Source organism: Hippoglossus stenolepis, chromosome 10 (assembly GCF_022539355.2).
Source record: "Hippoglossus stenolepis isolate QCI-W04-F060 chromosome 10, HSTE1.2, whole genome shotgun sequence".
Classification (NCBI taxonomy): Eukaryota; Metazoa; Chordata; class Actinopteri; order Pleuronectiformes; family Pleuronectidae; genus Hippoglossus; species Hippoglossus stenolepis.
Genome location: NC_061492.1, coordinates 9,969,870 through 9,996,784, shown reverse-complemented (window position 1 = coordinate 9,996,784; position 26,915 = coordinate 9,969,870). Strand labels below are relative to the sequence as shown.

At 44.0% G+C, this 26,915-nt stretch overlaps 1 protein-coding gene across 1 annotated transcript in view; it reads right to left on the bottom strand.

Moving 5' to 3' along the window:
• pacrg (PARK2 co-regulated) overlaps nucleotides 1-26,915 on the bottom strand; it is a 130,856-nt gene that overhangs the window by 96,268 nt on the left and 7,673 nt on the right. The window contains exon 2 of the mRNA XM_035169074.2: nucleotides 16,527-16,661. Within this exon, the coding sequence (XP_035024965.1) occupies nucleotides 16,527-16,661 (135 nt within the window). The remainder of the gene's footprint in view (nucleotides 1-16,526; nucleotides 16,662-26,915) is intronic.

Sequence of the window (26,915 nt, the reverse complement as noted above, 5' to 3'; positions counted from 1 at the left end):
CGTCACTTGTAAATAGTGAGCGTTTGAAGACTATGAGCACCGTGCTGCGGTATTTGCCACGAGGGTGAGAGTGTATGAGTCTGGCTTGTCGCTAACAGGAGTGAGCTCCTACAGTATGAGGAGCCATATTAAACTCTCCATCATTCACCATTTTTTTTTCCTTACCTTGAGTTATGGATGGACACAGATGACCGGGAAATTGCACCCTGTCTGACAAATGGCCAAATGGCATTGCTCCGTGGGCTGCCCACTGGCAAACTGCTGCTACTGAAGGAAAGGACGGGAACAAATCGCCTCCCGCTGCTCCAATTACTGAGCACGCTCATCTCACAGAGGGACTGCAGTCAACTCCCCGAGAGCGCGATGGAAAAACACTGGCTTTGAGAGGGTGCATGATGACGGGGTCAAGGGTAAAATGGCATCTCAATCCAATCAGCTATCCCCCTTAATTTGTTATTTTACTATCGTGGGAGTCCACCAGACAGGTGACCGGCGCAGTTAGGACATTGCTGCATAACTCAAACAGTTAACTGGTAACATAGTATGATACCAGTTTACATAAAAAGATGGTCATGGAAATGGCAATATTGTATTCCAGCGTTGGAGAAAGGAGAGCCAATGATTTTCTGTCCAGTTAGGAAGTGATATACTGGAGCTCTGGGTTTGCCTATTCAATATGAGCTTGAAGTGCTCCTTAGGGGAATGAGGGAGTTAGTAAGTTTTAAAAATAAAATCTGGGAAAAATAGGGCGGGGGAGTGCGGGCTCTTTGTTAGATTTAAATGCTCCACTATGTTCTCTATGACGGGCCGGGGGTAATTTATTGCCACAGCCATTACGATTATTAGAAAACTCACTCAGGAAGACAAATGGCAGCCTGGCTGGTTGTTGGTCTTCCGTCAGAGCTGACAAGGGAGAAGCGGCACTCTTGGCTATTGACATTTTCACACCTAAAGCCAAGCTCTGCCAGCCGTACTGAAATTCAGACCCCAACTTAATGGCAATGAGCTAAATCATCACTGGCCTTTTCTTTTTTCCCCCTCCTTTATAAGTGGAGGAGCATCCTGTAAGGTACAGCCTTTTGTAATGGTCCTTGGAAAGACCACCCCCCCCCATTCCCAGTTTGACAGATTAAAATGAATCTTGCCATAAATAACTTCAATCACAAAGAACCATTAGAGAGACCGTTAGGAGTGTCTAAATGGAAGCCATTTCTTCTGTTCGACTGACAGTATAGAGGGAAGAAGGAGGAGATTTGAGACGAAGGGACCGCGTTCCGATGTGCTTTTTCAATTCCAACATTTTTGAGGCCTATGAGTCATATTTCACTCACTGGCCCAGAAAGAATGACAAATGATTTCAGTTGTTTCGCAGTGATTGAAAGTGAAAGGTGACATGTCTATCAGTGAGGGCTCTGGCCCCACAATAACACCTTCTTTCCTAGCACAAGATACAGCAATAAAAACAATTGTTGAGAAAAAGAAAACTTAAAGTTTGAAGTTTAACGCCGTTAGTCCGTGGAGTGAAGGAATCAGCTATGGAGGCTTGGTTTTCACTTTTAATCAACCTCAAGGACCTTTTGCAGTGATGCTCAGCGGCCGGGGTCCAAGAAATGGGGATGATGATTATTATTTTGTATGTTTTGTGTAAGTGTTTTTGTTTGTTCTATGTGTTTCTTTGGATGAATTATATAAAAAACAATTGATTGAATAAAAGACTTTGATGGTGTGTTTATTGCTCCTCATAACAAACTTTTTCAGTATTCAGTAATTTACTTATGGCCCATTTTACTTATTCTTTGATGCTAGAGAGTCTTGGCAATTAGCCCATTGCATTGTGCATTATTCAACGTGTAAGGATTGTGCATTTGCTTGTTGGATTATAACATGAATCTCATCAAAAGAAACGTTTAGTATCATCGAAATGAATCCTTCAGGGACCCTGAATATCCACATTGTATTTCATGGAAATACAAGGTTTCATCTGTGTGATATTTGCCATAGGTCAAAGGGAAATAATTAATGATGCTAGACAAAAGTTCATGAGGTCATAAAAAACAAATCCCTTACTGAGAACAAATTTGCATGAGAAGCTGACCACCAGTTTCAAATGCTTCTTGCTTTGACAAAGAAAAGCCTTGGACAAACAGAATGACAGAAGGACAAAGAGACAGTGTGACCAACAGACAGACAAACAATTAGAAAGGAGCAGAGTTATGTAATTGTGGAGGATTTTTTTTCTCTTGTCGGGACTAACCAGCATTGACCTCTCTTGGCCCATCTGCGCACTGGGGCAAATACACCAGTTGGCTGGGGACACTAGTCCAAAGAAAGCAGTCAGATGGAAATTCAGTGAATGAATAACAATGGCATTTCAAATTATTCAAATAAGCATACTCTCTCATTTCAAGGAAACACCACATTTTTGTTTAAAGTAGATACTAACCAATATGCAACGTTTATGGGGTATATATATATATATGTTGGTCTTATATTAAAAGTAAATATGAAGGAGGGGTTTATGACGCTGGACCCTCCCCACTCCCACTCTGTCACAGATTGTAACTCTGTTTGTATTCAGACTAACTGAATGAAGCACTGCTCATTCGGGTGTGGGATATACATACAGCACCAAATGAACTTCCCTCTTTGCTGCACAAACAACAGCTGTCGTAACTTTTCATGAACACTGGTATCGTATCATCATATAATACACAGCACTAATAATAGGCTACATAAATAACAGTGTGGGCAGCGAGGTGGCAGACTCATTACATTCACTCCACAGTAGGCCTAAGCCTATGGAGAAAATGCAATTACTCTCAGGCTTCTTTGGTGGTATTTCTTTTTTTTTTTTTCGTTGCAGACATCTTCTTGTTTTTAACTCTAATCTTCATAAGCTTCTATTTGATCGTAGACGTTATGTAACGTTTAAGTTGTACACGTCTGTATAATTAAATCTCCTTGACAAGTAAATGTTCAAAGTCTCACAGAACTTCCATTGGCACAGAGCGTGTTCCATGACAAACACAACAAAAGGCATCGCACATGGTCAGCATCGATAGAGACTCGCAGTTGGAGGATTTTATTACCCAATTCCACTCCCTGCTATTTGGTTTGGGATGGTGCTAAATGTGGCAGACCTTCGGAATGAATGCACACACGGAGTGGAAGTGGGTATGGAGTGGGTGAAGGGCCTGGTTTGAAAAAGGGCTCCAGTAATTGTAAAGCCCGGTGCTCTTACGCTGACATGTATTCCAGAGAGGCCAGTAGGTGTCGAGTAGCAGTGTGTTGAATTGCTAATGGGATGTCATGTGAAGGGGAATGCCGGATACATGAGGGTAATGGTGATGATGACACTGCGCTGATAGCTTCCACAACAGTGTAGTTTGTGGCATGTTTGTGCGTTTGTCGAGGGAAAGGGTAATATACAGCACAGAGGCTGGTTCCATTACCCCGTGTCGGGAAGCAGCAAGCCAACTGTATTGTACCAGGAAAAATTATGTCATTTCCAACCGCCAGACTCCCACCGTTGACTTGTAGCTCATAACAACAGCGAGGCTTTCCTGGTCACAGGCTGATTTAATTCTGTCTTTACACGGCAGGGTAACAACAGAGGTAGGCCTACATATGGTGGCGTGCATTCTCCATGCCGGGCCTTTATTGAAGACATGTATTGGTTTAGTGAAGGCCAAGGTTCAGGGCAGACTGGGGTTAACTGCCATTCCCTGACAGCACAGATGAGAAAGTGATGTGCCTAGTGGGAGGTCACTGTGTGTCACTCGGACAGCTAACACTGGCTCATTGGGAAACCGGCACGCTCCATTTAACTTCACAGGGCATCCACATCGCACATCTCTCTCTCTCTAACGAACACACACACACACACACACACACACACACACACACACACACACACACACACACACACACACACACACACACACACACACACACACACACACACACACACACACACACACACACACACACACACACACACACACACACACACACAGAGGCCTTTGCTCCCCCAGCTTCTCCTGCCTGGCCTTGCAGGGCACCCTGACTCCTGTAGCCTTTGGCTGAGGAAGCCAGAGTCACTGTGCCTCGGGTAATTGAGACAGGTCCTCCCGAGACCAAAGAAACGCTGAATTGTTATCCACTCGTGCATTTAAAAGACCACTTAATCGAGCCCTTGTGTTTCTCTTTTTTATTCTCATCATTCCTTTACTCTTTTTGTGATACTTTTTCCTTCACTCTCTTTTTCCTCTTACATTTGTCTTTGTTAAGGCACAGAGTGGGACAGTGTCTGTATGCTGCTAATTGCCAGTAAGAATGTGATCTAGCAGGTTTTTTTCCTGTCTTCAGACGACAGTCCCCTGGTGCTGAGAAAGCCTCTGGTCCATGGATGTGTGAATGGGTGACAGCAAAGTTAGGGGGGAAAATGCTGATTTGTGGGTGTTTGGAAGAAGATGAAGAAGGGAGGGGGTAGAGATGGAGTGAGGGAGGAGAGGAAAATCCACCACCTCAGCAATTCCGGGGGCCCAGCTGCTCTGAGCTGACAAAGACACCCAGATTGTGGCCAGAGGTTGTCTCAGCGAGGCGAGGTGAGCCAGAGCGCCCGTCATGTAACGGGGCAGATTTAGCAATACTGCTGGGTCGAGTCAAAACGGAGTTGAAGTCGGAGTCACGACACCACGCTGCTCACCGCTGCTGTCGCTCATCAATCTGAACTCAAATTACTGTATCTTCCCCCTGACACTGACAAATAGGGACTTGTGCCTGTGCGTGTGTGCACTTTTTACACACACACACACACACACACACACACACACACACACACACACACACACACACACACACACACACACACACACACACACACACACACACACACACACACACACACACACACACACACACACACACACACACACACACACACCAAAACAAATACGACTATCCTAAAGATGCAAAAAAGGATGAATGAATATGTTGTATTTTCTCTTTATATGGCCCAAGAAGATGAGAAAAAAAACTAAGGTGCTGTTTATCTGCTCCCATGAAATAGGGCAATGACAACGCAGCGTGTTCAACAAACTACCTAACACAAAACAGGGGAAACGGGGGAAGAGTGTCACCTCAGAGACCTCTCTCTTTAATCATGCCCTATTTCTTTCTCTATTTCCGTCTCTCTCTCTCTCTCTCTCTTTTGCTCTAACGCTCACTATATAATTTTTTTTACTACCATTCTTTTCCTTTCCATTTTTCTCATTTCCCCCAGCTCCACACATGCATACACCCCCTCCCTCCTTTCTCTCTTATCAGTGACAGGCTGAAAACAGAAGTGAGATAAGGGAACGCCAAAGCCAATACAAGGTGTGGTGGTCGAACACCCAAACAGATTAGTCATTGACACGTCTGTCAGTTAACAATGGCAAACTTGCAGCTCAAACCGGTAAATGGGAACAGAAACAATGAGATGAATTTCTCCTCATAATGCATCGAGGGCCCCGCAGCATTAACGCCGAGATCCAGGCGAGTGCGGTCCGTCCCCCGAGGCGTGGCGGGACAGATTACTAAAGTGGAGCTGCTACTGCATACCTTAATCAGCTGCTGTCAGTCACTAAGAGAGACACACATGCACATATTCACACAAATAAATACGGACTCCAATACTTAAGCTTCTTCACTCCTCTGCTTTCCTTGTCTGGAAAGTGAAAGCCTGATAGGTTTGTGTGTGCCAACAGATTTTGTGTATCTATTTGAGCCTGACCAATATGGATTTTGGTGGGAAAATGCTGATATCGATGTTGGGGAGTAAAACATTTCTTATACTGATATATTGGAAAATAAACAGTAACTATTTTAAAAAGTTGGAAGTGATTCCTTAGATGTTATAAACCCTTATGATAAATAAATGTAATTGAGGCTTGATATATTACAGTTTCAAAGAATTTTCTTTTACATAAAAAAAAAGTGTTCATATCGGCACATATTAGCAAATATAAACTACAATACTAATATGTCTGTGAAAGGCTCATATTGGCCAATCAATACTTTTCTTTTTCTAAACACGATATGGTGAGGAAGATTTACCTCTTTCTACAAATTGCAACATTACTGGGAACTAACTATTATACCTTAGGCCAAATTTTTCTGCAGACATCAAATTGGACAATCTGTTAATGACATAAAGTTTTGTTAAATCTGTACTAATTAAAAACGTTCAAAGTGTTTTGGTATCATAGTTTTTAATTTAACAGACTGTTGGGTAAATGTTGTGCTGTGCTGCAACTGTTAATTGCACAAACTTCAAACTGTGTGTTCACGTAGTTGGTAAAGTCTCATCTGTGGTCAAAAGAGTTGCCGTCTCGGTGTCCTCATTGGGGATGATGTGTTTCAGAGATACTAATAATTGCAGCTATTTTATTATTTATGGATGACACTGAAGTACTCTGCAACCCTTTTCAGTTTGCTGCAATTTGTCATGCTGTTTTTTATTCCCAGTTATTATAGGTGTAACAGAGTTCACAGCATTAGTCAACTGCCCCTATGCTTGTTTTGCCCTCTTTGGAAACGCCACGTGCGAAACATTTAGCTGATCTTTATTTAGCTTATCATCACTGTCTGCCAAGTTTTTTTTGTGGTTCTTGCTTATTGTTTTCCTACAAGCAACCATTTAGGGTATATTAGAGTAATCAAACAAAATGCAGTCTTATAATACAGATAAAAGGGAGCAGTACCACACGAAATCGAGGGGGGGCAGTGTAGCCAATGGTCAAGCGAGACCATCATTGGATACAAGGACACAATTTCAGACTTTGTGAGTTGGTAAGAAAACAACAGGCACAGGGACTAATTCTAACTTTGGCCTTTTTTGTTAACACATACATTATCCCAACCTCCTTCACTATCGACGTATCCATTGTTGTCAAAAACTGATGACTCTGCATGCGGTCCCCTCTAGTGGATGTAATGCCTAACATCATGCCAACGTGAAGGAAGCATGGAAGTGTGTGGGCAGTGACGTTTACATGGTTTGAAACAGACTTCTCTTTTTGTACTTAAGGCAACATGTTCGAGCCTTCAGTTAAAGTAGACACGGGCCCATTACACATTATTAGCACATGTTCCTTTACGTCAAGCTGTAGACGTATGTGAATTACACGGGAATGATTGAATGTGTATTTGGAGATGAGCCTGTTTATGTACAACTAGATGTAGAACAGATGATGATTTATTATGGTTCACTTCTCTCAGGCATGTGTGTGTGTGTGTGTACACATGCTTCATTAATAGCAACTACCTTGTACAGGCAGCTTGTGAACCCAGATTTCTTTGTGTGCGCGCTTTGATAAATACAGCTCCCTGGACTTCAGTGGTCTCTCTTTCCCAACAGCCCACCAGAGACAAACACTACAAGTGTATTCTAGTCAGCCACCTGCCACGTTAAGTGGTGCTTCAATCAAGTGAATGGCCATGAGTCCTCCACTCCCTTAAAATGTTGCCATTTAGAATTATTGCTGCCATTAAGAGAGTGAAGACAAGAGACGAGAATGATGCTGTTCAAAGCTTTTGTCTTCAAACCAGCTAACACACACATTATATTATTCTATATTTACATTATATGTAAGAGCATGGAGGACAATAAAAACCCTTTATACTGCAACACTGAAGACTTTGTCTCTCAGTTCCACACAAAGTTGTCCTTTTTCCTGTCTCCAGCTCCCACTGGCTCAATTAAGTATTGATCAGATTTGTGGAACCGAATGTAAATAATTAACAAAAGTGAAGATAGCATCTGCAGCTCTGCAAACAACTTCAATACAGAGGCCTCTGTGTCTCTGATCAATAGGGCGTGGATGGTGTGCACAGCAGCAGCCGCTTTGAGGACCTCTGCAAGGTGGCCCGCCGCAACGGAGAAAATCACATTTTTATCAGACATCGCAGCTGTGTCAGCAAAAAACATCAAGACCACGGTAGCAATCGAGCAGTGGCTGTTTTATTGTAGATACTACAGTCGGGAAAACTATCTCCCTTTGACATTTAGGCGCGATCTAATTAATTATTTGACGTGGCATACTAATAGGTAAATGAACAGTGAAATTGTTGTTGAAGAACAGGGGTCGAAATTGGACTTTTTTTATTCAGACGCTCCACTGAGAATGATGTGCACCGATGAAACTCAGTCATCCTATTACCAGCTCATAGGGAAGTGATGGCCTGGTTGTGTCCAACAAAGCCCAGGTAAGAAAAGATGTAAGATGTGAAGAGAGAAATGCACAAAGCTCCTTGGGAAAGGACTGTCTGGAAGAATTAAAAGAGGTTCTCTAGGTAACCCGATTTGAATATGAATACCTTCCACGATCCACATCAAGGGCACTGACGGGGGGCACCTCTACCTCCAACGATCTCCACCAGACGTAATCGTGTGTCTGCATATTTGTGCGTGCGTGTGTGTGTGTGTGTGTGTGTGTGTGTGCGGAGGAGCACAACTGATCACTCTGCGTAGCCATCAGCCACCGCATTATTCCAAGGTACTTTGTACAGTGCATTAATCACTGAAACCCTTGAGCGCTTCCACGGATCCAAATATTCCGACCTTGAGGTTACAAGAAAGACATTAGTCCTGATCCATTCAAAGTATTGGAGACAGGGAGGGGAGCCGAGGGAGGGGACAGAAAAGCTTTCAAGGTAATGAAATCCTGCCATAATTTAAAGGAAAAGACTTGTGGGGACAAGTCTGAGCCTGAGTAAGAAAAAATAAAAAAGATTAAATTGGATTTTCTTTTTTTTTTTTTCATTTTCCTCTTTATTTTAAATTAGGCTTAAGTGCATGTGTGGGGGGTAGTTTTTCTTTCTCTCTTTTTTCCTCCAACAAAAGCATGATAACAGCATTAACGTCCAGAATGAATCAAATCATTTCCAAACCAATTAACCTTTGACAGAATGGATGAGTGGACAGGAATGAGAATGGTGTGCAGGGGAGGGGAGAGGAAGGTGGAGGAGAGTGGGCAGCAGCGTGCAGGAAAAAGGGGGTCCGGCTGTCGGGCGCATGTCGGGGGTGTAGTGGAGCCTCCAGGGTTGCAGACATCACAATGACAGTCAGACCCACATGTGCATGATGCAGCTCACCTTACCAGGAGGTAAGCTGGGCACAGGATGCAGGGAACAGAAGATGCTGAGAAGACACTGCCCACTCAATCTAACCTCCTTCGTCCTCTCTGTGTCTTTCCTGTCCAACCTGACTGATAATAAAAGCAGTCTGCAGTTAACCCCACTTATTGTCTTTGCTGGCTCACTCGCTCCCTCTATTTCTATTCCTCCCTCATTGGCTCGCACACAGCTGCAGCTGGTCCATTAAGTTAATTAAAGGCTCCATTTTGAGCTGGAGCCCGCTAGCGAATACGAGTGCCAATCAATAGATCTCTGGCTTATTTTGTGTGAGGGAGGGGTGACAGCATTGGTGTTGCATTCAGGGACATGATTTGTGGCCTTGGCAGACGAGCCATGTCCCTCTCTGTCTTGTCCTCTGTCTCTGTCTAATTTGGTAGCCCCTTCCACGATCTCCTTCCCCTCTCTTCGTCGTGATGTCATCTATCACTTGACTCTCCCTTCTTTACCCCCAGCAATCCACAGCATTTTTTCCTATCTGCCTACCGGGAGTCTCTACGAGAGGGAGTGAGCATTTGTCTCAGTCCCCTTCTGCACAGGGGAGCCCGCTGTGCAGGGGGCTGCAGCTGGCGTTGGACGCTGGGGTGGGATGTAGTGGAGCTGAGATCAACAGGGTGTCCATGGGGGACGGTGTGAGCTTGGGGATAAAGAGAGTACATAACAGTGGGATAGAGGGAAAGGGTCTCACGATAACAGATCACAGCACAGAGTGAGAAACTCATTTTGCATGTGTCAATAAAAGTGTCAATATAAGCTGTGACACGTTGTATTGAGGAGAGATGATCAAGAGAAGTGGTCAGTTGCCTGTCACAGCAACGGGTGATCGCTTCACAGGAAATGAACGCCAATCCTGGTAATTGGGATCATAAAAGAAATGTGAATTTATACGGCTGTAACTCTATCGAGCCCCTATACGAGTTAGGTCACTTTCTTCCTTACCCTTCCACAGAACTAAAGAGGTAAACAGTTTCGGAGTCACACTGTAAGCCTTCTTCAGCAATAAAAGCTTCTGCAGTTATCCCCCATTTTCTCCAAAAATCCATTTTTGCAACCGTCTCATACAACAGCAAGAGTGGAAGGCCCACGGGCTAAACAACCATCATCAGTTTCATGTAGAGTTCGTCTGCTATGAATAATGGCTGAGGGCAGCAGGCGGTGCAGCAGCTCAAGATCTGCAGACAAGCTCTCTCTGCTGGATGCCTGCGTTCCAACAGTCCCTCCTTTCCTGCAGTCACACCAGCAGCATGGCAGTGGTGCAACTCATCAGGCTTTCTCCCAGCAGTCATTCGACAATTCTCTCCCTCCAGGGAGGCAGCCCGTACAGGCCTTGATGGTTAGCCAGTGTTGTTTGTTGAACGCCTTTTCCCTCCACCTCCTTTTCTCTACTCCTACTCTTTCTCGTTCTCATCTCTCATTTTCGGCGGGACGGCCCGGTGCTTTTTCCACCTCTCTAATCTAAACCCCTTCTCTCCCTCCTCTCGCTCCTCTCAGGGAAAGCCCAGGGGGGCTTGTTCATATTCTCTCCTCTTATTGTGTTTCATCTTTTTCCTTATGACACAGAACTATCCCCCCGGAGTATCCAGCTTTCAGCCAGGGAGCTGGAGAAAACGCATGGTTAACCCCATTTTATTCTGTCTATTCAAAGGTTCCCTGACAAAGCTCTAGTGCTCACAAGAGATAAGGAATCATTCACACGGAGGAGAAGAGAAGGTATGGTATGCATTCAACACAAGTAGAAGAGAAGGTCATTTTCTGCAGGAGTGTGGCATTCGAAAGGAGCTGTGCATTTCTGAGCAATATGTTGCACCATATTGTGCAGCTTGCAAAACAATGGAGGAGCTCACTCACCGAGGCATTTCAATGAAAGGGCTGTTGAGAAAGTGTCATGCTGTTGTACTTTTCGCTGTTTATTGTACCGTATCTCCTCTTAAAAATAATATTTAGAGATACTGGGTTATTTTAAGCTTCCCCTATTTTTCGATAGAACCTAAGGAGAGAATATTAGCATAATGTTACAGTTAGCTCCTGTCAATCACACAGTGTGTCTATGATGTTATAATAATTTAGATATGAGACAATAATGCAGCCCTTATTGTGTCATAAAGGTTCTCCATACTGGTGGGCCATTTGCCTACTGCATGGCAATTTACTGTTAATTAAATGACAAATTGCATCGCACTCAGCTCTGAACTGACTCCAAAACAAAATGATGTAGCCGTGTGCCATGTAATATAGCTGTCAAAAGAAGGGGTTATCAACCATAAGGTATGACACACAAAAATGTAAATGGTTAGATGCGGGGGAGAGAAAAATAAGGCTCATCTTCATTTCCGTTTCTGCAATGACCTCATCTCTCTTCACCCCACTCTTTCCGCTCTTGCTCAGTTTAATTCTCGGTCTCTCGATCTTTCACTTTCTCGAATCAAGCACACACTCCCACTGTGTTCCTCAAGCACATGTGCTCCCTCAGCCTCGGTCACCATAACCACCTCATTTCTCCAGCCCTCCCTCCTCTCCAACTCTCACTCTGCGCGTAATTCAATCATCCCAAGGAGATGGATATCCGTCCCCTAGGATCGCTTACGCTCTCCATTTCCTAAAGCGCTTGATCAGATTAATTGATTGCCCCCCCCCCCTCCCCATCTTTGCTCCCCTCATGCCGACTGAGGCTGGGGGTGGCGGCGGAGGGTGTAGCAGAAATCAGGTTTGCATTGATATTTTTATGAAATGGCTTTTTCCTTCTGCCCCCAGACAGACCCCGTAAAAGGACAAGGGGGAATAGATAAAGTACATGAGCCAGGAGAAAGGGGGGAAGCCTGCAGAAACAGACAGGCAGGATTTATAAGAGGACAGAACAACAACCTGGAGCATACAGGACACAGAGCTGAACAGCAGATCAGGGACAAGATAAAAGCAGATAGGCGATCAATGGAATAAAATAAACAAGGCTGTTTAACCAGTGTATAGTACATGTGAGGTCGTTTGTGTGTATGTGTGTGTGCGTGTCTGTGTACCATGATGCCTGGCTGGAAGCCTGCAGAGCACAGCAGAGGGTAGAGATGGGAGAGACTAACCAAGCCCCACAGGGAATGCAGGAAGACCTCAACTCATCCATTATAAGTGAGAGCCAAGCGGCTGCCATGTCTCCTGATTGCTGAGTCCCTGTGGACCTCTCTCTCTCTCTCTCTCTCTCCCTCGACTCTCTTTCTCGAACTTTCTCTGTCCCACTCTTTCCCTCTCTCTCTCTTTTGGCACTCGGGTTCATTGTAGATTTCAGTTGTGTTCCAGGCCTTTGGCTTCTACTTTGTGGCAGGGGCCAAATACTCACACAAACATATGTACACCCTTGCACACAGACACGTGCAAGCACACAAACACACAGGCACACAAATACACGCAGAGGATAGGAACTCACTTGTCTCTCTCTCTCTCTCTTATCTGTCTGCCGCACATGTTCCCCATACATGTAAAGCTTTTACCTGAGCGCGCCATTACAGCTGAGGCCTTTACCTCTGGAGAGCCAAATTACCTTTCAGATACAACCTTCCCTTTTTCAACTTGCCCTTGACATTTAGTTCACTTGCATTTCCCCAGAACATACAGACCCAAACACCCGATATTAAACCCCTCGCAAACACACTCACATACTCACTAGGTTGTTTGTCCACAGGCTCATAATTCTTTATCGGTTGGACCCCACACATTTTCTAAATGTTCTCCTTGTTCTATAATATCTTCCATCAGGGTGTTTCCTGACTGAAAACTAAGCGGGGTACAGCCCGGGCACATCGCCACCAGCCTGGGGCAGACACCCAGGGAGCCACCCACATCTCCACTCAGTCCACTTACAGTGTTGTTGTTGTTTGGGTCTTTTCATACATGTTTGGACCATTCAAAGTTTAGTTTTTTACAGTTTTTACCGGCTCTGTCTGTACTTTACTGCTCCTCTCTGTGTCTCCATCATTCGCGCTGGGCACTGCTAACTGAATCGAGCCAAACCGAGCAGGCCCCGCCATCTTCTCCGGCTCTCCATACATTGTCTAAGTTTACACATGGGTCCGATGACACTGCTTGTGTGTGTGTGTGTGTGTGTGGGGGGGGGGGATCCTGTCTATGGTCAAACAACTCAAACACACAGCTTGGGTATACTGTAACCATGGAGTGCAATAACAAGTAAAGCTCACTAGAAATGTGATTTCGTAAGAAAGGAAGAGAATAAATCATAATATTCTATTTAAAATTAAATTAAAATAAAATAAAACCCCAATATGCAATCTTTTGGATTTAATTTATTTAAACTGCTAAGTGTTAAATGATCTGGTTAACACCTTCTGAGAATCCACGACACACTTTGCAAGTTGTGTTCAAGCCAACTCCCAGCGTGAAATGGTGTTGACTTTTATTTACTGAGGAAATGTTCAAGAAAGCATTTAACAGGCCAAGGAGACGGGCTGACATTTTTCAGGAGTTTGTTGGTGTAGCGGTTCTGTTAAATGTGTTAATAATAAAGGTGTCTATCACAGCCCACTTGTACTCAACAAAATCAGCTGAAAATAAGTATGTTGTTTTGGTTTTTTTTAAATAGGGGTTGAGGGTATAAACAGTAGCCTATAGAAAGTAATAGTACATTGTTCACCAGTGAAACACCCTGACAGCTCTTAACTGGCAATGACGTAACTACACCAGAGAGAGGCAGCAATGCATGAACCCATGTCTCTTCTGTCAGAACGAAGACGAAGATTTGCCTCGTCATTGTCATCAGCCTGCATCAGAGATTTGTCTGGAAAACATGCAAACCCACGCTGCTTTGTTGAGAAATGAAGAAACGGCTGAAAAAGACGCGCACAATGAAAAGGAGGAGGTAGAAAAGACCTGTGTAATTTCCATTCCATGCACATTGTTAAACAAGCATAAGACGATAATCTGCAAATCATGTCCGACGACAGACTATACCATAATATATACTGTTACTGTCAGATAGATTTTAGGCTATACCACCCAGCCCTCCTCCAGTGCTCTCAGTGCACTCTGTGTGTGTTCAGTATTCTAAGCAGAGATGGTACAAATACGACAGACACATCCCTGACAACATCCAATAGTGATGCAAAGTTTCCTCAGAGGTGTGACGGACATATCACCGGAAAAAATCTTGGCGTTACTATGGTATGAGAGGGGACATGTTAAAAACATGCAGCACAGGATGAATCCAGTTCAGAGAAAGACTGCTGCTGCTGCTCCCTGCTGCTCGGAGGGGGAGTGACCATGTCAGTGGAAAGAGGCAGAAAGGAGCAATGTGCACCTGTACAGAGGAGGTGCGGATATTGATTGGACAGACTTGTTTGGTTGAATATTCAGCCTGTTTGTTTATTTCATGGTCAATTTGAGAGGTGAGATGCATCGGCTGTTTGCTGCTGCACAGAGGTAAACATGGGCACACAGCATCTTTGTAGGAGGGAAGCCGAACCCCCTGACCTGAACACACACACACACTCATCAATGCAGTCGGTCAAACTGCACATGCATCACATACACACATGTGGGCACACTAATACGCTGTATGCTTGAGTACTCAGCCCACAAAATAAATCAACACACCATTTATTTTTCTTTCCGAGAGAAACTCTCTCTCTCTCTCTCTCTCTCTCTCTTTCTTACTTTCCCCAGACTTTTTATTTGCCAGGGGCCTGAGCTCTCAGACTGGGATTGATCCTGAGCTGCCGTCTTGAACCATGTGCCCTGAGGGCAGCTCAGTGCAAACACGCAGCAACCCCTCTCCACTTACTCCAATCATGGTTACACTCTCTGTTACATTACACCCACATATACAACTGCACCAAAGAGGAGTGTACCCAGTGCCGAGCATCTCTACCTGGGTTGTTTTAAACAAATGCTGAGGAAGACTAAATTTAAGAAAAAGGGACAAAATGGAACAAATAAATATGTAGCTCATTAATTAATGCTTCATAGAAAACACTCCAGAATACTTGTTCGCAATCAAAGAGCAAATCTTAAGAGCCACAGCTGACTTTTGCCAAGCATTTTAAAATTGACTAGAGCGTGCGTATGAGTATTGGGGGGAAATCAATAAGCATAACAGCCACACTGGATATGACAGCAACAATTTCATACACCAGATCCTGTTTGCTGAGTGCTTTTTTCATGGGCAGAGCACAAAGGAAATCCATTATTTTCTTGCAAACGCAAAGATTCATTTGAACATTTTACATAAATAATTCATACAAAAGAGAGATGCTTTTACAGTGTTTTCACCTGGAGACAGACAGCTAACTACCGAGGAGCTCGCTCACCCATCCAGCCTTCCCTCTCTCTTTGAAGTTGGAAAAAGGTAGGAAAGAGGCATAATTTGTTTTATTCATTTATCATTGCTTACTATGAATAAATGTCATTAAGACTGGTTGCTGCACAGTGGGTGTGAAGTTATGGAATAGCTGGCAGCACAGTGGGGGCTGAAATAAAGCAATAGAGTGATTAGAATGATGCGTCCTTCCCACAAACACTGTGGCAGTCAGGAGCCTAATGGTTCCGTGCAGGCATGTGTGTTGAAATACACACACATGTAATACACACTAAGTTGGCCCGAAACACTTCAGCCACTGACATAGGAAAACACTTCCAAAATCAAAATGCTTTGTGTTTTTATTGTTATCATAATTATTAATATTATTCTTGCAAAATATTCCATGAAATAATTAATACTAATCCAACAATGCCCACCATGCATCAGACAAGCACATTTACTCTCAATGATACTGTTACAGCAACAAGTGAACACAGCTAACAAGTTTTAACGATGCTATAAGATGTGAAAAAAGTCGAACATCTGGAATAATTTGTACATTTATGAAGATGGCCCCCCAAAAAGTCAAGTGCAACAGGAAACTGGCAAATCTACAATGACTTTGGCAAATTATACACATGCAGGTGGCACTAACCATCTGCATTCTGTATCACCACCTGGCAAAACCGCCCTTAGAATAGCAATCCACCAAGGCTCCAAACACACCTGGCTTTTAAAGGTAGTGGGAGATGGCACTCTGAGTGGTTTATTGCATGTTTTGCCATAAACACAACCATGACTAATTATAAGGAATAACTCTCTTAAACCATGTGCCTGTCAGAGCAACATTCTTCTCCACCGCTAAAGTAAGTGGATCTGGACACGTTGTGAGTGCACTTGCATCATGATCTCAGAACATGTGCTTAAATTGTTCAAATAGTGCTCCCCTGACAGCAAATAATTGACAACAGTATTGACAAACAGGACAATCTTGTCAATACCATGTTTAAACAGTCCTTAGTCAATCCTTACCAAAGCGCAGCGCCCCTACCTTCCATGCAATGTGGTTTCCTTTGGCATCATGCTCCAGTGCCATTGGAAACTCTCCACGCTCATAGAACTTGCGAAAGGTGGTTGGTTTGGAGGGGCGTTCCCGAAAAGCCCCCGCGGCCGGAGGACCCACCACCTGGTCAGAAACAAGAGGGAAATCAGAATGAAGAGAGAGGTGAAAAATAGTGAAACAAAGAGAATTAGAAATACACGGCGAGTAAGAGAGTTGTCTTATGAAATCAGAATTGACTTTGTTTTCGCCTGCAAGAATAGAATCACTCCCACCGCCTTTCCTTAAAAGTAATTCAGGGAGACACATGTGCCTGCTTCTCTGCTCCTCTCAGGAAGGCAAAACACAGATAGTGAGCGCTTGTGTGTGCATGTGTGTGTGTGTGTGCATTGGCCCTGTAGCCCGAGGCACTGCCTGAGGCATTGTTAGGATCATCTTTTCTCTGCCACCATGTTGGATATGTGCTATTACTGTGCCACGGAAAAGCCAATGGGACTTCTATCACATCAGCCACAGTGTCTCCTACTACTGTTGTGGGGGTCATTGAAGGCAGAACCCATACAAAAGGTGGAAGCAAATGCAGCGCAGTGGAGTGGAAAAGAGAGGAAGGGAAGATTTTATTCTTATTTAATACCATCTACAGGACAAACAAACTGGTGTTACTAATCAATCACATAAAAAAGCTACATACAGAGGCCCCTGATAGAGCCAATTACCTCAAAATACAAAGAAAGAAATGCTCATTATCCAGCATCAAAATGACCAGAGTGCAGACACTGGTTGTATTGTTCAAGAGGGGGCTACTCATGCTCTGGAGGAATTTGGATTGATTTGATTGAGAACATTACAGCTTTGCAAACAGCATGTTTTAGTGGATAAATGACAGAATGTTGGAGGCAATCGTTTCCCTGTCCGTGTCCCTCGTGTGAATCCCCCGCCATCTGTGCTGCACTGCTACATGACTGGCAGATGTGTTGCTGTCATTAATCCTCAGATTACCGCCCACTGAGAAGCAGAATTTTTGCCACAGCAGCCACAGGCAGAGCAAAGTGGGACTTGGATGTGTTATCTTTGGCAGGACTGCCTAAGATTGGTGTGCAACTTGAGAGAGAAGTGGTTTTAGTCTATTACTGTGATTATTTCTAGCCAACGGTTGTTTTCGATTTTCACGTTACATCATTTACTAGTGTTGCCTGTTTGTTGCATAATTCAAGAACTAAATAGAAAAGCTTAGAATCACAAATGCAGCTTGGTAAAAGTGCCACAGAGGAATGATGTAACATGGATCAGAGTTTAAGTTGCATGCGTGAGGTGGCACAGCTACATGGTGCCAGCACATCTCGGCTCAGGAGGAATCAGAAGAGGGGGGGAACTATGATGAGGTGCCCTGTGTGAGTGTCTCTGAGCCCTCACTGCATTTAAACAGCATTAATGCGCCGTGGGATTGTAGCGCAGTCATTTCAAATGAATTCATTTGGAGCATTTGTTTACCGTGCCAGGGAATTCTGAATGATATTATGCTGAATTAAATAGGCATAGGTTTGTATACCTGCAGGAGGAAGACTACACAAACAAAAACTGCCTGTGACTAACAATGCATGAGAAACACTGAAAAATGGCACTTTGTGTTATCGCTTACTGTGCTTGCAGCATAAAAGAAATCCTTCACAACAAATAATACAGAGATGCCTCCTATCGTCTTTTGAGCCGTGTCTTTTATTTTACTCTACAATGGTGTGTCTAATCATCAACAATAGTACAACATTTTTTTTTGTGTAATCCTGTGAGATTGCTCCTGTTTGTATTAGGTTTCAATCAATTAGTCAATAATTGCTTGAACTGTTTAACCTATCATCATTGTGAACAGTTTCATGTTAGATTGCCTCATTAGAATTGTTTTTCTGTCACATCAAGAGCAAAGGACACAGAAAGTTAATATGAGAATGCAATTCCTTTGGTTGTTTCATTTAGACGCAGCGTAAATCACTATAATCTGTTTGTCTTCCTTCTTTTCTCTGTCTGTCTTTGTTCATTTCCTTCACTGCAGGAGTTGTTTTGCAGACCTAGCAGTGGAAATAGGAAGCTGTAAAGCTTGCAAGATCAGTGCTGCTCCAGCCTGCAGGAGTGACAAAGCCCTCATATCCAGGTAGCTACGACGGCAGTTGAGCCACGCTGCACACGGAGGCTAAAAATAGCTCCGACTGGGCAGCGAGGAGAGAATGAACGCAGACTGCATTGACTGGCTGAGCAGCTTTTATGGTCAGGAATGATGACGCTGCAGTCAATTCCATGGCCTGTGTTCATGGCTGAGGTGTTGCATGCTTCACAGCCATTTCCCCTTTTTTCCCCTCGTGTTATGATCACTTGCACACCGACAGCCAGTGAGATACACTGACATGCACGCTCAATGGCATATTTTCTTGTGGCTCAGCTCACCTTAGCAAAAGCCAAACACAAAAGCCCTTTCGTCTGCCACTGATGTAAGCTGCCGTGCGCCATTCCAATGAGCGCCCTGCTCTCGTTTAGCCATTCATGACATTCGGGTCTGGAGCTTGCATGCTGAGAGGAAAACCACTATCACTGAATCCCAAAGCAATAGCTCTACTCACTTAGCAAGATGCAGATTCGTTTTTGTTTGTTTTCGGTCTTCTCTTTTGTTCCCTTCTGAGGAGCGAAATAATGTTATGAACAGGACACAACAAGCATTTTAAGAAACACATCGTGTCCATTTCATGAGAAACAACGTTCCTAAATTCAGTTTTGTATGAGTGAGCAGGGATTGCTGTTTTGCAAGGGTTTTGCAAATGCTGCTGATGTTGTTGTACTACATCACTTCATTTTTAGCTCTGCATGTATCCCAAACAAATTTGAATAATTGAATGGTTCTCCTATCTTACCCTGCTCTTCATGCATTTGTGGCTCTGTTGGTACATGAAAGGGTAAGGACTACCCCATGCAGTTCAGCATAATCCAAAATGCATCCCTGTTCTCCAACACTAACACAGACAGTGAAAAAGACAGACAAAAGGAGCCTGTATAAGACTTATAAGAGTAGATAGCATCCTCTTCTAGGTAGAGGCCATAAAGTGAGCCGGTGAGGCGACAGACTACAGAGCAGAGATAGAGGTGGTGTAAGGCAATAAAGGGAGGAAGTGTCTATTTTGTGAGCCCCTGGTGTACACATCAGGGAGTCATAACAAGGCAGTAGTGGTCAGATGAGCTCCAGGCTGTCATTTCTCTCCTTCGCCTTCACTCTGCCTACAGATCTGTTTCCTCTCTAATGCTGTTGTCCACCCCGACTAGCTCCACAGTAAACCTGGTGCTGCAAGACCCACAGAGGCAATAACACACAAACATGCACTCATGCACGGACACAATCACTCACATACTGCACATGCTGAGCTCCCCATGGGTGAGCCCCTGCAGAGGTGATTGAACACCGGCAGGGTCTCATGCTCCTGTCATTTATAAAGGTGTCGCCCTGAGAAACAGAGATGCTCCCTCTAACCTTATTAGTATGGCAATTCCATGGCTCTTCTGCCTGATGTTGACACACAGAGTGGGTGGGGCAGTCAAAAGGCACACGGGGAAAAAAAAGCTGAAGTGGGATAAAGGTGGAGGATGTGATAGGCCAGACAGAAAAAGAGAGAGGAAGAGGGAGACAGGGCCACAAGAGGTGTGGCTCATCAATTCTAAGGGTGTGTTCACTGTGGCAAGGCAGCTGCAGCATGTAGGTGATCCATCACCGCGCCTGGGCCTCCAGCTCGATTGCTCTCTCTCTCTCATCTCTCCATCTCTCTGCCTCCATAACATAACCCCAAAAATACCTCTGAATGCCTCTGATATTTACCTAGAAAAGGGCAGTCAATTCAATGTCTACCCTGCATTGTCAACACGACTGCACTTCCTCCATGTTAATGTATATCAATCTCCCATCTTTCTGCCTCTTGTCTGCCTGTGCAAAGATGCATTCGGACGCATTGCATTCATATGGGGAGAAGGGTGCCACTCCACATGGGGGCGCGTCAAATCACCTGGATGCCGAGGCAGCAAAAAGGAGTCGGCACGCCTCGCGCTTGCTCGCCCTCTCCCTCACTCTGCATCTCACTGCTGTCCTCGCTCGAGAGGTTATTGAAATCCAGCTCCATACAGAAGGCCGTCTTTGCTGAGGGAGGGAGCTGAGGAGGTGAGTCACAGAGGATGGAATAGACAGGCCGGGGCTCTCCTGATAAGGTCAGCATGCCTGTTGCTGCCACAGGCAACAAAATTAACACTCTTTTATTTACAGTGCATTTTCTGCCACAGTCCAACCCAGATGCCTGTCGGCTAGCCACCAGGGATACAGGCTGGGCTGGAGATGTATATGCTGTATTTTCAAACAGCATTTAAATGAAAAAAAGAGAACATTACGGTGGTATTTATAGGCTGTTAGTGAATGTCTGCTATACGGTCATGTCCACACAATTATTCAACAGGATATTTGTGCACACTCATTTCCTCTGCAGGCCAAAACACAGACTGGTGGGAGGCTGATTCCTACCAGAAGAATAAATCTGCAATATTTGTACTCCATTAATTTCTCATGACCAAACAGCAAGAAGTGCAATCAGTCTACGAGTGAGTTTCATTATGTGGAGGAATTAAGCCTGTTGTGAAAGACAAAGTCGGGAGGAAACAAGTGAGTAAAGAGCTCCCACTGGACAGGAAAACCGCAGACGGATGGAATTTGATCAAAGGAAATTCTTATATTCAGAGCTCACAGGACCAAAGAGGAAAGCTTTACAATTGTCACTATGTCAGAGGCTTTTGCATCAACCATATTGTGCACAGGCAGAAGGGCAGGTTTGTAATGAAAAATGACGACACCACTGAGCAAAGATGACACTACACAACTTCTGTCACTTCAAAAAAAGACGATGAAACAGGTGACAGCCACTGACTATTAAACTGAGTGCAGGAGGAATAACTTTCAAAAACTTCAAGAAGCTTTAAGTGTTCAAGAGCGCCCCACTGTTTTCTGTCTCCACTAGTTTAACCCCATCACTTAAAAGGACGGCATAGACACAGATATACATTAACAGAATGTGAAAGAATGAGTTTGGGGTATTGATGTGTGATGGGAGGATTCTGAACGAGGCTATCAAGAGAGAGGGAATCAGCCTGAATGGCAAAGGCAGAATAAATTATCTCTTACTACTTGTTAAGTGAATTGGAAACCACATGTAATGAGACACTCAAGGAAACAATCAAACACATGTGCACAGAACAGATTACAAATACAAAATATGCTAAAAACATACACTTGAATGAATAACTATTTATTGATCAATAATTCAGCACCAGTTTAAAAATAACCCCCTCTACCTCAACCTGCCCCGTCCACATGTCCTGTCGGGTGGTCCATGATCTATGGGCCAGTGAACATAGATATGTAGAATGTAGAATAATACTGGGGATCCAGAGGGCTGGGCAAGTAGCAGGACCCAACGAGAGGATGATCTGGAGATCAGGAAAGGCGGCAGGATGCATTAAAGGATGTGGGTGGGTCAAGGTATGGCTGTGGGTTGGTACAGTAGGCCAACTAAGGAGGGATGGTTTTGGCCAAGCTGCCGACTGGAGATCCGGAGTTAACTTGATGTCATCTGAGTCAAAAACCAGCTTTGGAATTGCTGGCATGTCGGCTGGGACCCCAAACTTAGAAACAGACCCGAGAACAGATGAAAATGTCAGCTAGGACCCCTGACTCAGGAACATACAAGAGATTGCAAGAGGAACCTTTTTTCCCATGAACAATTTGGGTGATGATAAAAAAAACATGCCAAGCTTCAGACTCTGTGAGTTGGCTGGGTCCATGATGTTTCTATCATACTGTCACAGTTCAATGTCTTTCTGGGCCCGAATGCAGACACACAGAGGAGGGTTGGTGCAGTGAAGGTAAATTATTTGCAGCAACAGTAAACAGCCTTGGAGGTGGATGGGTAGAAGCAGGAAGCCAAGAGTACTGGGAAAAAACTCTGGCATATGAACATTGTTGAAGGAACATATGGATAAGTAAATACAGTGGTTAGGGTAATGAAGGAATTGGGTTCAGGGTGGGAGTGGTGGCATCTGGTGGCTTGATGCTAAAATGGCAGGAGACGGGGCTGAAATGGCCAAAATGAACAGTCCTGGGGCACAAGTCATGAAAGACCTTTGTTTTCTACATCACATTTTAATTTTGCCAAGTTAATGTAAAATGTTCTGCTACCTTTACTAATTGAGTGCATGTATATGAGTGTGTATGTGTGTATGTGTATAGGCAAAGGGAACAAAGCCCTCTCTGTCCTAGCTGTTGGGAGAGCGGGGCACACACTGATGCAGCGCTTCGTCTTTACAGCCCTAATCAGTGACGACACCTGAAGATATTAAAACACTGCACTGGGCCATGAAATTAATGAGACACTCAAGGAAAACTGCATCCCTGACTTGCTTCAGTTGCCACTTCTGCTACTCAGAAAGAGGAATTTCAATGTCCTACCAATTTTGTTCACCAAATAAGTAGCTTCTCGTCAATAAACATCCTCATAACCGGACTTAATTTACGGCACACAGAAAACCACCTCATAGAATATTAATGTTCCTGAAGTCAGTGACAGCACTTTGTTTTGGAGTGGTTATGGAGAGCTGGCCATAGCTCAGAATAGCTGCATGACTCATCCAAAACTTGAAACACCTGGGTTTTTTTGCAGGTAATAAGGAGATGGTCATCAAAGTAGATAAGAAAACAGCCCTGGAAATAAACATCCAGGAAAGAAGATGCTAAGATGGACAAGCAGGGTGGAATCAAGTGAGGAAATGAGAAGATAGGAGGAGTGCCGTTCTGACCAACACACACATGTGAGAAAGCATCACTGGGAGATGTGGAAGGTTTGATTCGGTAGCAACAGGCTCACAGGGGTAGGAATAGGAAACGAACACACCCAGAGCCACAGGAAAAGCTTCCATTTCACCACAGAGCCACAGACAGACAGCCACAGAGAGCAGAGAGGACGCCAATCTGCAACCACAACACACCAACCATCTGCCACACATATTCACAAGTGTCGCAGGTAGCCCGGCACAGACATATCCCTGAGGAATGGAAGGAGTCTTTGGTAGATAAGTAGACTGCACATGGCAAGAGATAGAGGCTCAATATCTGATATGGGAATATTGTTTAACAGTGAAGAACATTATCAAGGCTATTAGTATGTATTGCAAAAGGAACCGCAGGCCCTTGCTCGTATCACACACCCAGTGTGGCTTTCTCTTCCTGGAAATCAGTTTTACTGCCTTTGAGGCTGTCTGTTAAAATGATGCCAGAGGTTTACTCACAGAGACTCCATGCAGGGACCAAAGCCTAGAATGTTCTGAAATGTGACCTTTATATAAATTAAACAGGGGGAAAGCGCAATGCCCTGCTTGTAGACTCGTAGCTGTCTAACTCTGATGCATGATTTAGTCAAACAAACTTACACACATACAGTCTTTCCACTTCCTCTCAATTTCTTTCTGAATGTAACAAAAAAACTTTTCCTTCATCCCAAATTTGTTTACTCCACAAAGACAGGAAAGGGGCTTCCAGTATAGGTTGTTATGGAATGTTATATGGAACGGAGGTCGGGTATTGAGACCTCCTGCAAGCATAGTGCTCTGAATTATAGTCCACCCTTTAGGTTAGCCCGAGAGAGAAGGAAGAATAATGCACTTTTGAATCCCACACTGTGCTTGCTGCAGCAGCTCTGTCAAACCGGGAGGCAACGCTTAGCTGAGCTACAGGGAGGCACTCATACACAGACACACATGCGCACACATTCACACAAACAAACAAATAAAAAGGAGATAAGGCATGGTCGAAACACTTTGCACAAGCCACCCATGGCTTTGAGCAGATGTATTCAGAAAGAAAGACATGTGTGAAAGTCATACATATTCACTTTGGTTTTTATCCCTGTTTCATACATCTGTCCATGTATCTGTCCAATCACCCCAGCTACTTCTCCACCTTTTACTCTGCATTGCAAGTTGCGAAAGTCGTCCATCTTTCCATATTTCTACGGGTTGTACAAATGAGCAGCCAGGTATGCCTCATCTCATTGTGAAACACCAATGATACACAAAAGGTATTTAAAAACAGACCACACCCAAGTAATGATTCAATTAGTGCGTTAATGTTTATTTAGGCAAAACTTCCATATGACCTTCCAAGTTCAGTCTGAGCAGAAACATCCTTTTCATCTTCAATGATAAACTGAACACTCATCTATTTAAGAGGTGTGCTATGTCATCCTCTCCCTCCTGAATCATATTGGCTCTCCAATCTTTCCCCTCCACTCACTCCAATTTCCTCTCATAAAAAGTCTGCCTTCTATGACTCTCCTTGGCTTGAATTTTTATGCCTTTTTGTGGCCCATCTCAAAGGAATGTTTTCAAGGTAATGTGATGATGACCCTTAGACTCCTCATTAAATCACTTAGTTTCACAGCATCAACTAAATATCTTAAATGTTAATGCAAAAATACAGCCGAGGCAGTGCGGACGACCTTAAAAGTTTTCTTTTATCTTTATCAACTAAAGGTCTTCGTCAGAGTCTCATACATTAGCCCGCGCATCAGCATCCATGTCACAACCTTATTCAGACAGCCAGACAGACAGTCCAAACAGAGTCGGTTAGATTCAACAACACTGAAGAGATGGATGTCAGAGTGACAGATGGAAAGTTGAGCATCTGTCACTGTGCTGTACCATTTGGCTGAAATCAAAGGGAGATGAGGGCCTTCAAAGGACAAGCAAAGCCGTGTCTGAGGCCAGACATGCTCTGGTGTGCTCCGCAGATAAGGGCCAAGAGGTTATATTGCTTTTCTTCTGTCTCTCCCTTTGTTCTCCTGTCTTTAGGGAGTGGGAAGAAGACAGACTAAAAAGAAAAAAGTGGGGGATAAAGAAAGGCAGTGAGAGAGAGAGCGAGAGAGAGAGACAGAGAATAAGTCAAGAGCAGGTTGCTTGTCTCCCTCTGCCACGGCGCGCTGTGTTGATCAAACACTCGTTAGTAGAATTTGCTTGGTGTTTCCGGACAGCCAGGGTAATGAGGAGAGGTGGCTGGAACAGAGGGATGCTGGGCCTTTATTGTGGATCATTTCTGACAGTATCAGAGTACTTTGCCTTTCAGCCCTTCCCCTTCCCTGCCCTCTCTAGCTCGCTGCAGCAGAGCCATTGCCTCCAGCGTGCCTTCGACTGGGAGCACTTTGACTCAGCTGGATGCGAGGCATGGGCTTAATAGTAGAGTAATCCACTGTGGAATTTTGAAGGGAATGCACACACTACTTCAAGTCTTAAAGGGTTTGTAGGTTTACTTTCTTGGCACCAGATGAAGAACACTGCTGCCCCGGAGCACATCTATGAAACTGGCTGCTGTGTGTTTTAAAATGCATGCAGTGTGCAAGGTGTTGGCAACGGTGAACTTTTGCTCTGACCTTCCATCCCTCTTCTCTATAGACAGAATATTCCCTTAAGTATTCTGATAGAAATATTTTTATTCCAACATGTATTATTTTAACTTGTATCTACTATTTATCGATCTTATTTGCAACCCACCACAAATACAAGCTGGATTTTGTCATTGAGGTATTAGACATACAACCCGTTTTTGTCCGGTCAGCAAAATTCAAAAGGTCAGGCCAATGTTCTTGCATGATGGCGATGTTAAAAGATTTTCAAAGTGGGCGGGGGGTGGGGGCGGTGAACAAAGGCCAACATTTCGTATTATTGAAATTGAACAACAGCGCTTGTCAGATACATTGATTTTTCTGCTACTGGTTCCTACTATGATGATGCAGGCAGTATGTGAGCTGCCCCTGGAGTCAGGTATATAACACATGCCTAACACCGGCAGATTAGAACACAAAGAGGGGCCCATTCTCCTTTAGCAAGGACAAGTCAGAGTGGTTGATAATGATGGAGGATGGGTGGATGAATGTCTAATGTCCTGTCAGTGTAATACACTTCAGAGTGGCCAGATTTAGCTTTAAGTTTAGCTGACTTTGCGTTAATTTACGTGAATGCACAACATCATTTGCTTCACAACATGCGGCAAATTGTCTGATAACAATTTGGGCAGAGTTTCTGCATGATTTTAAAATGCATATATTATATTGATTATCTCCATATAATACACATTAAAATAAGATGTGGGTACATGTTGCAGCTTGATAATGTGACCTTAAAATAACAGTGAAATACAGCATTATTGACTGTAGACCAGGTTTTTGTTGGTCAAAAGTGCAATCACTTTCTGCTGCCCTCGAGTCAGCAATGCGCCAACAATGTGCGTGACCACACTTCGTTTTAAGGTCAACACGCACAAAC